The sequence below is a fragment of the Numenius arquata genome, chromosome 2 (genome assembly GCF_964106895.1).
Source record: "Numenius arquata chromosome 2, bNumArq3.hap1.1, whole genome shotgun sequence".
NCBI lineage: Eukaryota > Metazoa > Chordata > Aves > Charadriiformes > Scolopacidae > Numenius > Numenius arquata.
Window position 1 is genome coordinate 131146905 of NC_133577.1, and position 17398 is coordinate 131164302.

Here is a 17398-nt window from a genome sequence, read left to right on the forward strand (position 1 = left end):
CTCAGGAAAGCCAGAAATTCGCTTCTCCCTCAGGAAACCCAGAAATTTCTTTCTTCCTTCAGGAAAACCAAAAACCAGCTTCTCCCTCAGGAAACCCACAAATTTCCTTTTTCCTCAGGAAAACCAGGAACCGGCCTCTCCCTCGGTAACACAAGAAATTCCTTTTTCCCTCCATAAATTCCCTTCTCCCTCAGGAACACCAGGAACCGGCCTCCCCCTCAGGAAAGCCAGAAATTCCCTTCTCCCTCAGGAAGCGGCCTCTCCCTCAGGCTGGGGACCCGCCACGTTCCCCTCCCCTCAGCCCGTGTCGCTAGAACCCACCCGCGCTCTGCTGGGGCGGCGTGACGTCACGGGGGGCAGTACGCGTCGGCGTGACGTCACTCTCGACGTAAAGGGGGTGCCGGTGAACAAACCCCGGGAACATTTCTCTCGGCCCCCAACAACGTTATCCCTCCCCCGGCCCGGCTTTCGTCCGAACCCGGAAGTGCTGCGTCATTGGGCAGTGCCGGGTCGCTCCACGCCCTCTGATTGGTCGGCGGGGCGGGGTGGGCGGATCCACGCGGGGAGGGTGGAGGCGGATCCCAGCGCCTCAGGAGCGGGGTGAGCGCCTGAGGGGGGGGGGTGACCTTTCCCCTTAGCAACGGGGGGGACCGTAGTAACGGGGGTCCCTTGGCAACGAGGGGGGCTGAGCGGGGGAGGGGCCCTTGGCTGAGAAGGGGTTAGAGAAGGGACCGCCTTGGCATTGTGGGGGGGCTTTGGCGTTGGGGGGACCTTGGTGATGGGGGTGGGGGGGTCGGCAATAGGGAGGGGGGGTTGCCAATGGGGAGGGCATGGGGGGGGGGCCTTCGTAAAGGGGGGAGGCCTCCTTGGCATTGAGCAGGGCAGGGCTCTTGGCACTGGAGGGGGCCTTGGCAGTGAGGGGACCCTTGGCAATATGGGGGGGCTTGGTAATGAGAGGCCCAGAGGAGGAGGGCCCTTGGCTCTGGAGGCAGCAGGCCAGGGGCTGGCGGTAGGGGGGTTCTTCTGGGCCAGCGTGGGGTAGCCCCAGGGGGGGCCCTGGCCTGCCAGGGGTCTCCCCGTGTGAGCACTATGCTGGGGGGGCACAAGGCCAGTACATCCATGTGTGGAAAGGGTTTGGAAACAACGTGCTGGGGGGGGGGGGGGAGGTGGTGTGACAGGGAGCTGCTCCGACCTTCTCCTCCCAAATATTTCTCATCCCTCTGGAGCTTCCCCCATCCTCTGCTGCTGCTGCTGCTGCTCATGGCTGATCCTTCCGCTCCACAGCTGGTGTGTCTTCCCGTGGCTGACGAGCTCCGCTCCCCATCACATTCCCTACGTGATCGAAGCCGTAAACCGTGACAGGTCCCCGCAACACGACCTTGGCTCAGCACTCGTGCCTCTGCTGCCGTCGCCAATGGAAGATCGTGGGAAAAGGGAAAAAAGATGAATGCAGGTGAAGCCTGGGCGGGTTATCTTCTCCTCTTGGGTTTCTGGACTTGAATCCCGTGCCACAATCCTGGCACTTTGGGGTTTTGCGTATCCCAAGGTGGGGGAGCAGAGATTTTGCCCCCAGTCTTACATCTGATCTCACGTGAGACCTTTCTGTGTCCAACAGCAGCGGGAATGGGCACGGAGCCGGTACCTCGGCTGTGACGTTTGCCAAGACCGTGTGCTTAAGAGAATCGGGGTGCTTCAATTTGTGCTGTTTAATCTGAGAAACTTCTCAATTTCCAGTGAGAAATACCATTTTTAAGTAGAACCGTAGAATAGAAACATTTAGGTTGAAAAAGACCTTAAAGATCATCGAGCCAGACTCTTTTCAGTGGTTGCCAGTGAGAGGACAAGGGGCAACGGGCACAAGCTGGAACATAGGAGGTTCCACTCAAATATGAGAAGAAACTTCTTTACAGTGAGGGTGCCAGAGCCCTGGAACAGGCTGCCCAGGGAGGGTGTGGAGTCCCCTTCTTTAGAGATTTTCAAGACCCGCCTGGATGCAGTCCTGAGTAACATGCTCTGACATGCTCTGGGCAATCCTGCTTCGGCAGGGGAGTTGGACTAGATGATCTGTATGGTCCCTTCCAACTCTAAAAATTCAGTGAAATTCAGTGAAATTCAGAGCCCAACCGTAAACCGAACACTGCCGAGTCCACCGCTAAACCATGTCCCTAAATGCCGGGGGACTGGCCTCGCGTTGCTGTTTTTTTCCTCCTTGCCTCATTTTGCCGTGTTTTGAGGAACACGGGATGTTAGAAAACAGCCTCCCCAGGGAGCTCAGTGGGTGCTCTTAACGCCGCTCGATTGAGCTGATGTGGATGAAAAGGAGGAAGCGGTGTAAATGAAGCAAAGTGGCCCTTTGATCCTGCGGTACGAGATCAGTCGATTACTTTCATGGCTGACATGTTAGAGGGGCTTATCCTCCGCAGCATGGCATAATAATAAAGTAAAAGTGAAACTGCGCGAGCAGTGGTTGCTGATAATTCTCCTGTCGGAAAGAAGCCCCATCCTGAGTCGTGGATTCGGGGTTTTTGGGAGCATTTTCGGTAGAAGCAAATTGCACTGTTTGCGCTTTTTCTGCTGGTCGTCCCGCGCACGGAAAAGAGGAGCTCGTGCAGATTTCGAGTAAGGTTTCCTTAAAATAATTCTGCAGGTGGTTTTATGCTGCTGCTTAACTGTCCTGGCCGGGAAGAGCTGTGCTGGAAGTGGGTTGTGTTTCCTCCTTAATGGAGGATCCCGGCTTGGATTTGTTTGCGAAAGGCTCGAGTTTGTGTGTTTGAATGGTGGCTCTGACCTTGCCTGGGAGAGTCACTGTTCTCTCTCAATTTAGACGAATGCCTGTCTCTGCTTCCTGCGTGTTACGGTGGTGTAGAGAAAGCTGCAAAACTTGGGTGGATTCTGGTTTTACGTCGTCTTTTTTGTGTTCCAAAGCCTCGTACAACGCAGGAGCGGGGACATGGGGTGCGGTTGCTGTTGCAGGGACTGCAGATGTGTCACCCCGACGCGATGCATTTTCCTCCTTAGCACCTCACCAGAGCGTTGTACAGGCTTTTGCTGTGATTTATTTGTAAATAACTAAATTTCAGAAACTCCTGGCTGAAACACTGGGGCTGTCCTATAAAATTTCTGAAAATAATCTATGTATTTATGCTCCTGTTAAAAGGCATGGATTGTATATTGTTGCTTGATAACACTTTGGTTTTGGGGTCTTTTTTTTGTTTTGCATGTTGGCAAAGCAATGAAGGGATTCAAGAAGACGCACCTCACGCTCGATGACTGCGAAGCCCTCGCGCGGAGCGTGGAAGGTTCATCCTCCCTGAGGCAGCCCTTGAGTCACACTAAAAGCAGAGGAGACGTAAACAGGGGCCTCTATCCCACCCACCGGACGAGGAGACGCCAAGGAGGTACACTGATGGCAAATGCTTTGAAGGATGAGGGATTTGGGGGAGAAAAACGCTGATGTGGTGCGGAGCAAAAGGGCATTGTGCCAATGGGAGAGTAATACCAGGTGAGGTGACTGCAAGTAGAAGAAATCGGTCATTTTTGAGTGGTGCGTGGCAAAACTGGGCTTAATCTCTGCCTCTGCAGAGCCAAGTGGCAAGAAAAAGAGATCCCTCTGCCATTAGGCACTATTAATGATGTGACTCCTGCTTCTAGATGCTCCTTAGGATGCTTATTAAATAATAACGAGCTGTCTAGTTGTATAGGACTGCAAAAGTGTTGTTGAGCACTTAAAAGATATTAATGATCTTCGACTTTCTTGGGTGGGGGAAATGGGGGGATAATACAGCTCGTAGATGTGGGCCTCGAAAGTGCCAGAGCCTCAGAGGGTTTTTGAGGATTGATAAGACTTTTTGCTAATCTGCGCCCGCCAGGGCTCAGGGCTCAAACTGAAGAGCTGTTTTCAAATAATTCATTCTCTAAGCAATCCTGCTTCAGCAGGGGAGTTGGACTAGATGATCTATATGGTCCCTTCCAACTCTAAAAAAAATTCAGTGAAATTCAGTGAAATAGCTCCTGGTGCAGGGTTAAAGGCTCAGCCTCTGAACCTGTGTAACAACAAGAGACACTACACACACCTGTGGGTGAGGAGATGGGTAGAAAGCAAAGAAAAAACATCCTGAGTTATTCCTGAGCTCCCAAGTGCCTTGATCACTGTGGAAGGTGGGACTTTGGAGCATTTTGGTGTTTCCCTGGAAGGCTTGGGAATCTCTCTACCTTGGTGTGAGCTGACTCGCTTCACAGGGGACGTGTCTGCTGGTGAGCCAGGAGAAGACACCAGAGTCCTAGACTCTCTGCTTATAGATTATAGTTTTCTTTTCCATTTTCATATCAGCGATATCTTTGACTATCTCACTTTTAAAAAAGATCTAGTAATCTGAGATGCTGCAGGCTTTTAAGGTATTGGACTCGAACATTGGCAGGGGAGCTGTTGCTTTTAAGCAGCAAGTGTCTTGCAAATCAGACCTCTTTAAGCTAAGCCTTCATGAGCGTCCAGAAATGAAATGCATTAAAATCAGCAGTAGCTGCTTGTGACTTTTTTTCTTTTTTTGCTTCTTGAGTTGCTTCTTAGCGAAGCATCAGGTTATTTCACAAACTAGGAGCAGGACAGAATGAATAGCATCGGTGCTGGTAAGTTTAGTCTGTGTGCTACATGGCCTGTGAAGCTGTCAGAGAAAGGAGAGGCTGCTTAAAGTAGTCTCTTGCCAAGTTTCGGTTTTCTTTATGGTCTCCAGTGCTTTATGACATTGCGGGCAGGAAATATCTGGCAAGAAATGGCTCTTAAAGGCGCCGGTGTCTCTCATGCTGTGGTAGGAACAGCCTGAGAGAGGCTGGGTGCTGTGACCTTCTCGTGGTGCAGAGCAGTAGTTCAACCCTGAAGCTTCCCAAAAATCATAGCGTGCTTCTCCTTCACCGGGTTAAGAACGATAAATAATATATGTAAAGAATAACAATAAATAACTGCTGGGAGCCCAACCTCAGCCTGAGGCACACCACAACAATGTGAGGCTCGCATTTTGTTTCCTTCCTATTTTCTGTGTCTCTGGCCGGTGGAAATACCTCCCGTGAAATTCATTCTGCAGCTGCGTTTCTGTTCAACACACGCCTGCTGCGTGACGTAGCTAAGGAATGTTGGTCTGAGAGATTATTATGCAAACCACGTTATGGTTTGAGAGAACCCATAACAATCTATTGTCGTTAGACAATTATTCTATCACCCGATGACCCCTCCCCACCCGGAAAGGGGAATGTGGGAGAACACAAAGAAACACAAGGGTTGAAATATAAATAGATTTAATAGACTAAGGCTAAATAATTAACAATAATACTAAAGAACCAGTATTAATCCCGATACTGATATAAGATATACAGGAATTATACTCAGCCAATTCTATCAGTAGGAAGCCGTGCGCTCCCAGTAGGGACAGCAAATATCGGACACTGGGAGCGCAATGGCTTCAGGAGAAAGGGAAGGGCTCAGGGCTCCGGCACCGGAGCAAGGAATTGTCTGGACCCGCCGCCATCAGGGAGAGAGCCAGCGACGCAGCAAACTTTTCTAATTTATATTGAATGTGACGTTCATGGTATGAAATGCTCCTGTTGGCCAGCCCGGGCCAAATGCCCAGGCCTTGCTCCTCCTTGTCCCTGCACCTGGCAAGGCTCGGAAGCACCAACCTTGAATCCCACAGAGCCTGGCTGGCTCTAAAGTAAATATTTTAATGAATTCAGACACTAGAGTCTTCTAAAAGTGCAGTTTTCCCCAGCATTAGAAGAAAAGTTAGTCCCGTGTCTCTCAACCCAGGACACCACATCTTTTTCTAGAACCTAGTGGAGGTGTCAGATGGACCTTGAGAGTGCCCAGATTACGTGGACAGTGCAAAGAGATGAATATTGTTCTGTTGACTTCCGTAGAAGAAGACTTGCCCGAGAAGCAACACGAAGCGGGGACAGTTCACCTGTAGGAAGCTCCTATGTCTGTGAGGAACCCTGTGGAAATAACCACCACCTTACACAGCGTCTGGTCTCCTTGTTAGTGGACTTTATGCATGTTTCTGTTGACCTCACTCATGCTCTTCCTCTTTCTGCAGGCCAAAGTCAGCAGAAGAACATCACCGATTACTTCAGCGTCTCTCAGATACAGCAAGTAGGTGCCAGCAGGACGAAGAACAATAGAATCAAAGAAGAGCTACCAGATCCCATCTTCTCTGACACTGATGATTCCTTCAGCGATGTCTCCGCTAAGATGGAAATCAGCGGTGATTCCTGCTCTTTTCTGGAGGATGAAGACCTTGAACCAGCTCCCAAGGAAAGCTCCAGGAAACGGCCTCTGTCTGCTGCAGCTGCAGGCGTTTGTAAGCCAGAGGATGATTTGTGGGGTGAGCCTGAGAAGAAGCCGATGGTGGTTCTTCCAGAACACATCCAGATCAAGCAGGAACTTGATGATATGGAAATTGAACCGGTCCCCGATGCACACTACGGACTCCTGGGGACCCGGAACTGGGAAATACCTCAGGGAAGTATTGACGAGCTGCCTGTTGAAGTCCTGAGGCACATCTTTGCTTTCCTACCAGTGACTGATCTGTATCAGAACCTGAGCCTGGTGTGTCGCTGCTGGAGGGAGATAGTCAGTGATCCACTGGTAAGGGGTGCTGGGATATTGATTTGAGCCTGTCCCTTCTCCCGCTGCTCTGTTCTGTCTCAGTCTTGTTGCTGCATTTATTGCTGTAGGAGCATCCATGCTGTGTCTGTCTCTCTCTGTTCCTTTAAATCCCTTTATTGTTCCCTAATGCCCACATCCTTTCTTATGAGGTCTTTTGACATTTTTTGGTCTTCAGAACTACAGTGGCATCTTCAGGTGTTACCTGTATCAGGAGATCAATATTGGGGTAATTTCCCTCCATGCATTTTTCCCATACACGGAAAGAGAGCATCCTGTAAGACTCCACAAAATCCCCCTTCACTGTTTCCTTGCAGCCTTTTTTTTTTTTTTTTTTCTGACCGGGACCATGCAGAAAATTCTGGCTGGCAGTCTGGGCAGTGTCCTCTCGTGGCCGTTGTACGTCACTGTCCCCCAGCCTGTGTTCGTGTGGTTCATCCGCAGTCAAGGCCGTCAGGTTACAAACAATCGTGAACCCACTGACAGTTGTTTTTTGGCCGCAGAGAGGAATCTCTGCATTTCAGTGAAAGGTGGCTCGGAGACAACTGGCACTGCTAGACTCCTTCACGCTGAAAATCCTCAGCTTGTGCGAAGAAGCTATCTCAGAGTGGTGGGGGACTGATGGCAGCCCAAATTTTTGTGGCCATCTAAGCTTTTCTTCATGCCCTTACCGATAAATTCGGATGGGTAAAGCTGGAAACAACTCAGGAGGTGTCCTGCCTTTATCAGCACATGCTTTGAGCCTGAAGAGCTAGAGAGATGCATGGAAAATGCATCAAGACCTCTCCTAAATCTGCTCTTCACTCCATATTGCAGCCTAAAAGGCTCTCTTTTTACCAAGGAAGGCTAAAAAATGGGCTGTGGGATGGTAGGGCTCCATGTACACGGGGATTTTAAGCCCTCGGACCCCACTCAGAGCAGATCTGTGCAATAGTGCTGAAAATATCCTCATGCCTTTAATATTTCAACGTTTGAAACCAAACCAATGCCACCCTGCTCCCATCATTCTAGCAAAAACAGCCAAAATAGACAAGTTTGCAGGCCATGAGGAACAAATTCTTCTCTTTTTCCTCTGTTTCCTCTTTCCTTTCCCATCTCACGCTAGATGCCTGCTTCCATCATGCTACATGGACTTTTTGAACACCAGGTCTTCTTTGGAAGTCACATTGATTAGCTTATTGCCAGAAGAAACCTGTTTTCCAATGCTGTGAGGTGAAAGATGGTGATATGTGCTTCACATTCCAGTTCATTCCTTGGAAAAAGCTGTACCATCGGTACCTAATGAAGGAAGACACGGCCCTGCACAGAGTTGCGCAGATCTTGCAGGTTTTCTCCATAACAAAGGAGCAGGAAGGATGTGTGTTGGGGCTGATCAGGTGAGTCCACTTCGGTGCTTGACTTTACACCTTGTCGTGGTTTAACCCCGGCCGGGAACTAAGCACCACGCAGCCACTCGCTCACTCCCTCTGCTTGGGATGGGGGAGAGAATTGGAAGAGTAAAAATGAGGCAAAAAAGCCTCGTGGGTTGAGATAACGACAGTTTAATAAGTAAAGCAAAAGCTTTGCACGCAAGCAAAGCAAACCAATCATAGAATCATAGAACCATAGAATGGTTAGAGTTGGAAGGGACCTTAAAGATCATCAAGTTCCAACCCCCCCTGCCACGGGCAGGGACACCTCCACTAAAAAACAAGGAATTAATTAACTGCTCCCATCAGCAGGTGGGCGTTCAGCCATCTCCATCACATGTAATGGTTACTTGGGAAGACAAATGCTATAATTTCGAATGTCCCTCCCTTCCTTCTTCTTCCCCCAGCTTTATATACTGAGCGTGACGTCATATGGCATGGAATATCCCTTTGGCCAGTTGGGGACAGCTGTCCTGGCTGTATCCCCTCCCAATTTCTTGTTTCCCCCCAGCCTACTCGCTGATGGGGTGGTGTGAGGAGCAGAAAAGGCCTTGACTCTGTGTAAACACTGCTCAGCAATAACAAAAACATCTCTGTATTATCAAGTTCAAAACATAGCCCCGTGAGACTGACTAGGAAGAAAATTAACTCTACCCCAGCCAAAACCAGCACACACCAGTAGATGCTCAAACCTTCCTTGCTTTGGGTCTTCCTCTGTTTTATCCCATAAATTGCCAGGAGATAAATGAATTTCTCTTCTAAGCAGGTGGGAGATGTGCAGGAAGATGAGGAAGGAACAGTAGAGATCACTAATAGGGTTCTGGAAATAAGTAAAAACCCCTTCCCTTTCCTCTTCTTTGTGTGTCAGGAGCACATGATGTACAAGTAGAGGATGAAGAAGGGAAGGTGGAAAGGGGATCTAATCTTCCCCTGCCTAATGAGGAGCTGTAGAAAGCATGATGCCGAAGTCTTCTTGCAGGTGCACAGTGAGAGGACAAGAGGCAATGGCCACAAGTTATAGCATAGGAAATCCAGTTAGACATGAAGAGAGTGGTCAAACAGTGACCCAGAGGGGTGGGGAATATCCATCCTTGGAGATGCTCAGACCTTAGCTGGACAAAGGACCAAACTTTGAAGTCCTCCTGGCTTTGAGCACGTGGCTTCCAAAGTCCCTTCTGCAGCTTCCCTGATTTTGATAGTGAGAAGTGATGGATAAGAGAAGGAGAAGCTGCAAAGCCTGGGGCAGGGACTAACGTCTGAGGAGGTGGAGAAGCTGAACATGGACTGGGAAGAGAGGGCAAAAAAACAGTCTTGGTGGTGGCCTTTTGACTCGGATGTTGTTACCTCTTGGAAGGCGGGGAGGTGGTTGTTGCACCGAAGGAGGAAAGAGGGGAGGAGAGCCTGAGCAAGAAGGTGTCCGCAAGCAGCTGCTGGATTTGGAGGCTCAAAGGAAGGTTTTGGAGATGGACCTGTGTGTCGGAGCACAGCCAGGTGGGGTACAGCAATTGAGAGAAGCTGCCAGGAGCTCCAAGATAACCATTAGGTGACAAAATCAAAACAGGCTGGGCTGGGCTTTCACTTGCTGCCTTCTGGCACCCGACAACAGGCTTGGGAGATCTTACATGGTTGCTTCCTGCAGGGTGACTGCGCTGATGAGAGTGAGACCCAATTTAAGCATCCGTTTTAGCATCTCTTTACATTTCAGGATCTGTTGTGTCAGCACTGCTTTTCCATCTCTGGATCAGCCAGGGTCTTAGAGAGCCTCAGCATCTCCTGCATTTAGCCAAAATACAAATATCTTTTAGAGGATGTGAGCTCTTCTTCCTGGTCCCTCCTATCTCCAATGTATTTTCTTCTTTTCCTTTCCTGAAAGAAAGGCTGCTTTCCTGGACCCGCAGTGACTTATCTATCAGTCACCACTCAGCACCAAGTCCAAATCCAAGCTGGGTCATAGAATCATAGAATCACAGAATGGTTTGGGTCGGAAGCGACCTTAAAGGTCATCCAGTTCCAACCACATGCCACTGGCAGGGACACCTCCTACCAGACCAGGTTCCTCAAAAGTCCCGTCCAGCCTGGCCTTGAACCCCTCCAGGGATGGGGCAGCCACAGCTTCTCTGGGCAACCTGGGCCAAGCTCTCACCACCCTCACAGGAAAGAATTTCTTCCTGAGATCTCTTCTCAATCTCCCCTCTTTCAGTGTCAAACCCTTTCCCCTCCTCCTATGGCTCCCCTCCCTCATCAAGAGTCCCTTCCCAGCTTTCCTGGAGCCCCTTTAGGGACTGGAAGGGGCTCTAAGGTCTCCGCGGAGCCTTCTCTTCTCCAGGCTGAACCCCCCCAACTCTCTCAGCCTGTCCTCACAGCAGAGGGGCTCTAGCCCGTGGAGCATCTCTGTGGCCTCCTCTGGCCCCGCTCCAACAGCTCCATGTCCTTCCTGTGCAGGGTCTCTGATAAAAGCAAGCATTCGGTTCGAATCTCTGTAGTCTAGAGGGCATTTTGTATGTCATTTAGACGGTGCAGGAAGAGTCAAATTGGGTTAAGAGCAAGGTAGATCCATCTTCTGGAAGGAGACGTCAAGACAGCTGGGGTGAAAAGGGCTTGATGCAGCAAAGTATTTAAGAGCAAGTCTGTGTAATAGAGCTGGGAATTAATTCTCTAAATGGCTCCAGGAACAAAAACTAGGGTTGGGAATCCAAGTTTAGCATTTTTCAGCCTCGCCGCTGAATGCATCCGGTCAAATCCGCAGGGCACAGGGCAAGGCGTAGTTAAACTTGCTGCAGCCTGACCAATGGGACTTTGGAGAAAGCATTACTTATTTGGAAAATAAACTCACTCGAAAAGGCTTCGTGGCAAACGATGCTGTTCCCGTTCTGTGCAGGTGTGTGGCTGCCGTACCCACCGGGTGGAAGGTAGATCCCAACGCGGTTCTCCAGTGTTTGAAGAGGCATCACCTCTTCTCAAAGGCTGAAATCTGCGTCACCAACAAACTGCCACATTTACAGAGCGGGACGGGGGTAGGTTTCACAGCTATTAACTCATTTATTTAAAAAGTTTAACAACTGCTGGTGCTTTAAGGTCATACCTGCCCTCCTGTGTCTAAAGTATTCCCTTTGGAGTGTTATTCAGGGTGGCTGACGAGTATCATAGGATCATAGAATGGTTTGGGTTGAAAGGGACCTTAAAGATCATCCAGTTCCAACCCCCCTGCCCTGGGCAGGGACACCTCCCACCAGACCAGGTTGCTCAAAGCCCCATCCAGCCTGGCCTTGAACCCCTCCAGGGATGGGGCAGCCACAGCTTCTCCAGGCAACCTGGGCCAGGGTCTCACCACCCTCAGTGTAAAACATTTCTTCCTAGTATCTTATCTCAATCTCCCCTTTTTCAGTGTCAAACCCTTCCCCCTTGTCCTATGGCTCCCCTCCCTCATCAAGAGTCCCGCCCCAGCTTTCCTGGAGCCCCTTTAGGGACTGGAAGGGGCTCTAAGGTCTCCTCCCCGGAGCCTTCTCTTCTCCAGGCTGAGCCCCCCCAATTCTCGTAGGATTTAACTATTCCTCATGGCATTTTATTTTTTTTCAGTGTTGAAGCAGGTTTTCTCTGCTCCTAAAGGCTTAAACCTTTTTGCTCACTCTTTCTTGTCATTGCCTACACCAGCTTGAGAACACGTGGGCCATAATCGCGGTCATGGTGCTTTTCTCCGATGGCGTCAGCGACATCCAAAAGCTGATGGCGTGTCTGCAGAGGCCCGGCTCTTCCCTCTCTGTTGTGGACGTGACCGAGACGCTTTACTGCATAGCTACATTGCTGTACGCCATGAGGGACAGGAACATCGCCATCACCAACAGGTGAGGAGTGGGGAGATGCTTCCTGCCTGCCTCTTTCCAGGCATGGTGATATGTAATATAGAATCATAGAATCACAGAATAGTTAGAGTTGGAAGGGACCTTAAAGACCATCGAGTTCCAACCCCCCTGCCATGGGCAGGGACACCTCCCACCAGACCAGGTTGCTCAAAGCCCCATCCAGCCTGGCCTTGAACACTTCCAGGGATGGGGCATCCACAGCTTCCCTGGGCAACCTGTTCCAGTGCTTCACCACCCTCACAGGAAAGAATTTCCTCCTAATATCTAATCTAAATCTCCCCTCTTCCAATTTAAAACCATTACCCCTTGTCCTGTCACTACATCTCCTGACAAAGAGTCCCTCTCCGGCTCTCCTGTAGGCTCCCTTCAGATATTGGAAGGCTGCTATGAGGTCTCCCCAGGGCCTTCTCTTCTCCAGGCTGAACAACCCCAGTTCTCTCAGCCTGTCTTCACAGGGGAGGTGCTCCATCCCTCTGATCATCTTTGTGGCCCTCCGCTGGACCCGTTCCAACAGGTCCATGTCCTAATTAATATATATTCTAGACCCCTCATTACAAGACACTGAGGTGCTGGAGCGGGTCCAGAGAAGGGCAACGGAGCTGGTGAGGGGTCTGGATCACGAGTCTTGTGAGGAGAGGCTGAGGGAGCTGGGGGTGTTCAGCCTGGAGAAAAGGAGGCTGAGGGGAGACCTTCTCGCTCTCTACAACTCCCTGAAAGGAGGGTGTAGCCAGGGGGGGTCGGTCTCTTCTCCCAAGGAACAGGCGATGGGACAGAAGGAAATGCCATCAAGTTGCACCAGGGGAGGTTTAATTTGGATATTAGGAAAAATTTCTTCTGGAAGTGGTGGAGTCGCCATCCCTGGAGGTATTCAAAAGCCAGGCAGACGTGGTGCTGAGGGACATGGGTTAGTGATGGTTTTTATCAGAGTTAGGTTAATGGTTGGACTTGATCTTAAAGGTCTTTTCCAACCTAAATGATTCTGTGATTCTATATACAGTGAATATATGCTCACGAGCAATTCTGTTCCTCTTACTTAGGGTTCTTCAGTTCCTTGCTGTGTGCCGTTTGTCAGGAACAGCGTGCACATCCCAAGCGTTTTGCAGGAACGTTCAGGAGCGTTGCCTTTAGGTTTGCTTTAATCCCTAAATTGTTTCATAGCCCACTTGGTTTTTGGGAAGTAGTGCTAAAGAAAAATATTTTTCTTCGAAAACAAAAGCAGGTTTTAAAGCAATTGTAGAAACTCTCTGATTAGAAATAGATACACATCAGCTGGGACAATTTAATGCAGTTATTACAACTCTCAGATTAACAACCAGGAAATCAGGATGCTTGTTTGGCATCATGTTTAGTGATTGATAATTGCTGGTTAAGGTCATTAACTTGAGTAAACGCCTGCTGAAGATGTCACAGATGGAGGGTGTCACTCTCTAGCTATAAGAGCCTGTGATCAAGGTCACCCATGTCCCATCTCCATCTCCTTGAACAGTCTCGACTAGAAGAAATGGGAATCACAGAATCACAGAATGATATGGGGTAGGGAGGGACCTTTGGAGATCATCTAGTCCGACCCCCTGCCAGAGCAGGGTCACCCAGAGCAGGTCCCACAGGAACGTGTTCAGGTGGGTTTTGAATGTCTCCAGAGAAGGAGACTCCACCACCTCTCTGGGCAGCCTGTTCCAGGGCTCTGCCACCCTCACAGGAAAGAAGTTCCTCCTCATGTTGAGATGCAACTTCCCATGTTCAAGTTTGTGCCCATTACCTCTTGTCCTGTCACTGGGCACCACTGGAAAAAGCCTGGCCCCATCCTCCTGATACCCGCCCTGTGATCCTGTGATTCTGTGAAAAGGATCCTGTGGATTCTTCTCCCAGGTCACGTTTGTGTGGCAGACCCCGAAACACAAACCTTGCAAGAGTGAGGGAGAGGCCACAAACAGAGCTGTCCCCGTTTTGCCTTCACAGTCACCTCTCAAGGTATAACTAACTGCACTTTAAAATCTTAATATTGTCTCCTGCATCTCCCTGAGCGCTCGAAGCTTTGTGCATCGTTCTGTTGGAAGTATTCAAGATGTTGACAGTCTTTTAGGTGGCTGCAGATGTTTAATTGGTTATCGATGATTTCTCAATGACAGTTTCTCTTCTGTCCTTTCTACCAGGATCCATTACAATATTTTCTACTGCTTGTATCTGATGGAAAACACTTCCGTAACTATGCAGACAGTGGAAGAGGAAACACCGGCGTCGTGCTGCAGACAGGACTTATGGTCCAGGTAATGCTATTTTAGGTGATCCAAGCATTTAAGTACGTACACGGGGCCCTGGTGGAGCGCTGAGCCTTGTAGGGGGAGCAAACGTTTCATGGCAGGGGCTGCTTGACAAGATTTCGAGATTCATAACGATCAGTACAAAACCTTACTCCGTTTCTTGCCATCTTCTGCCCAGATTCTCAGAGGAAAATCAGAATCAGGCCTTAAATGTGTAAAAATTGAATTACCAAGCACTGATTGGATTTAAAAGTTGTTATTCACCGATGGGTGTATGTATCAGCAGAACACGGTTTTGTGGGCTCCGGTGTGACGGCTGCTGAAATTTCACAGAGCCCAAATCACCCCAAAACACCCTCCCAAATCGCCCCTCTCCCTATGGATACGAAACTCTGGGAGGAGGGGAGAGCGCCTGCTTTAGTTTTAACAGCGTGTTCCTGTAGAAACGCGAGCTGCATGTTGGTAACGTTACTGTAGAGCAAATAACGTGGCCCTTCATTTACGAACACGGCTTTCTGTGCGCGGGAGGAAACGAGGTACCAGCTGCAGGGTAGTGATTTGGCTCCTGTTTTCTGGATCCTGTTGGATAACTGTTATATACTAACTTTGACATATATATAGCTGTTAGAAATTAGCATTGGTCGGTAGCTTGCTGCCTAGAAAGGAAGGGCAGTAAGGAGTGAAACGCTTTCCTGGCCTGTGGAGATCCAGGTTTGATTCCCCTTCTGCGGCAGTTACCCTGGTTTGAAACGTTTAGTCTCCTTTTCCTTGAAAAGAAGGGGAATCTGGAAGGGGAATCAGAAAGCCCCTCTACTCTGCCCTGGGGAGGCCCCATCTGGAGTGCTGGGTCCAGTTCTGGGCTCCCCAGTTCAAGAAGGACAGGGAACTGCTGGAGAGGGTACAGCAGAGGACCACAAAGATGATGAGGGGCCTGGAGCATCTCTCTTACAAGGAAAGGCTGAGGGACTTGGGTCTTTTTAGTCTGGAGAAGAGAAGACTGAGGGGGATCTGATTAACTCCTATAAATACTTCAAGGGTGGGTGTCAAGAGGATGGGGCCAGTCTTCTTCCAGTGGTGCCCAGTGACAGGACAAGAGGTGACGAGCACAAACTGGAACATAAGAAGTTCCATCTAAACATGAGGAGGAACTTCTTTCTTGTGAGAGTGGCAGAGCCCTGAAACAGGCTGCCCAGAGAGGTGGTGGAATCTCCTTCTCTGGAGATATTCAAAACCTGCCTGGACACGTTCCTGTGGGACCTGCACTATGTGGACCTGCTTTGGCAGGAGATTGGACTAGATGATCTCCAGAGGTCCCTTCCAACCCTGTATCATTCTGTGATTCTGTAATAGTAGTGCTTTCATCATCCACGGAGGCCTAGCAAAGATAAATCCCATAAAATCACCAGTGATCTGAGGTGCAACAGTGAGAGAAGTCATAATATAAAAAAATAATTCAAAGGTAAACAGATGTGGGGTTTCAGTCCTCCTTTGTTTCCCAGCCTTTTTGTTCTACCCCTCCATTTGAAGGCTTTCTCAGAGCAGATTTTGCTTGTTCAGGAAAAGATGGGTCCAAGGGGCAGCTGTTTAACTGCCAGCTGTGAAATGTCAAGGATGCTTAAAGAAGGATTTCCACCCTTAACGCGTGGTGTCGGGGAGGACCCCGTGCGAAGAGACGGCTCCCACTTGCTGGCTGATTACAGGTTTCAGACCTTGATGAATGAAACAATTGCACTTCAGCCAGAAGCGCCGAATTGCCTTTCTTAATGTTAATGAAAGCTCTCGGCTCCCCGGAGAGGCAGGGATAATTCATCTGTCCCACACGCTGAGAGATCGGAGAGCAATTTAAGGTACCTGCTCTCGAAAGCAACAAAACACCCCAAACCCAAAATGCTGTTTGTTTTCAATAAGCCTAAGGGGCCTGGGTGCCAACTTCATTTTTAAAGCATGGCTTAGGGCCCTGGAGAAGATAATTTCCTATGGAACCTTCCCCAAAGTTTAATTTTTATTTTTGCTATCTTTTTATTCCCTGCTTTTCTCATTTGCACAATAACCAAGTTGCTCCAGTGCCACCTTCCTGCTTGTGGGATGGGATAAATTGGTTTCCTTCTGCTGTTAGTTGATTTGTTTGGTTTATGTGGGAGGATGATTTTTTTTCTCCTTAATTCCTTTTGCTCTGTTTTTTTTTTTTTTTCTGTATTTTTTAGTAGCTGGCCTAAAATAAAGCTGACCCATGAACAGCAACGGATTTTGAATCACAAAATTGAGCATGGTCAAATAGTGAAAATTATGGCATTTGCAGGTAAGAACCAAAAATCACGTTGTAAAAATAAATGCATAACCTCTAGTTTTGCTCCTTCCCGCTCTGCTTCTTCTGTCAAGGATCTGTGTGGATGCCAGAGGGGGTCGACCTTACTTTTAATCAACACAACAAAATGAGAGCAAGCTTTTGCAGAGAAATGGGAACATGGTTACTCCCATGAAAGCTGGGTAAATGTCACAGCGCCCAAACACTGAAACCGAGTGTTTGGGCCCTGTCGATGGCTGCCCAGAGCAGCCTGTTGGGAACCCAGGAGAGGAGAAGCAACTCTCCGTGTGTTGTTTCGACCCGTGCTGAACCTATTCTTGTCCACAGGCCACTAGACAAAGTCCCTCTTATTTGTTTAGAGTTAGCATCCCTGTGGAGAAACACAAGCCAAGAAGTCTTATCATAGAACCATAGAATGGTTTGGGTTGGAAGGGACATTAAAGATCATGGAGTTCCAACCCCCCTGCCCTGGGCAGGGACACCTCCCACCAGACCAGATTGCTCACAACCACCTCCAACCTGGCCTTGAACCCCTCCAGGGATGGGGCAGCCACAGCTTCTCTGGGCAACCTGGGCCAGGGTCTCACCACCCTCACACCAAAGAAGTTCTTCCCCACATCTCAGCTCAATCTCCCCTCTTTCAGTGTCAAACCCTTCCCCCTCCTCCTAGGGCTCCCCTCCCTCATCAAGAGTCCCTCCCCAGCTTTCCTGGAGCCCCTTTAGGGACTGGAAGGGGCTCGAAGGTCTCCCCGGAGCCTTCTCTTCTCCAGGCTGAACCCCCCCAACTCTCTCAGCCTGTCCTCCCAGCAGAGGGGCTCCAGCCCTCCCAGCATCTCCGTGGCCTCCTCTGGCCCCGCTCCAACAGCTCCATGTCCTTCCTGTGCTGTGCTCCTTCTGCACTTGCGCACTGT

At 49.6% G+C, this 17398-nt stretch overlaps 1 protein-coding gene across 1 annotated transcript in view; it reads left to right on the forward strand.

Annotated features, from left to right (window-relative positions):
* Window positions 1-563: 563 nt before the first annotated feature.
* Window positions 564-17398, forward strand: part of FBH1 (F-box DNA helicase 1) — a 37649-nt gene continuing 20814 nt past the window's right edge. Inside the window, exons 1-9 of the mRNA XM_074166752.1 lie at window positions 564-600; window positions 1285-1453; window positions 3231-3398; window positions 6084-6634; window positions 7898-8028; window positions 10940-11075; window positions 11713-11903; window positions 14075-14188; window positions 16387-16481. Of these exons, the coding sequence (XP_074022853.1) occupies window positions 1444-1453; window positions 3231-3398; window positions 6084-6634; window positions 7898-8028; window positions 10940-11075; window positions 11713-11903; window positions 14075-14188; window positions 16387-16481 (1396 nt within the window). The 5' untranslated portion in view covers window positions 564-600; window positions 1285-1443. The remainder of the gene's footprint in view (window positions 601-1284; window positions 1454-3230; window positions 3399-6083; window positions 6635-7897; window positions 8029-10939; window positions 11076-11712; window positions 11904-14074; window positions 14189-16386; window positions 16482-17398) is intronic.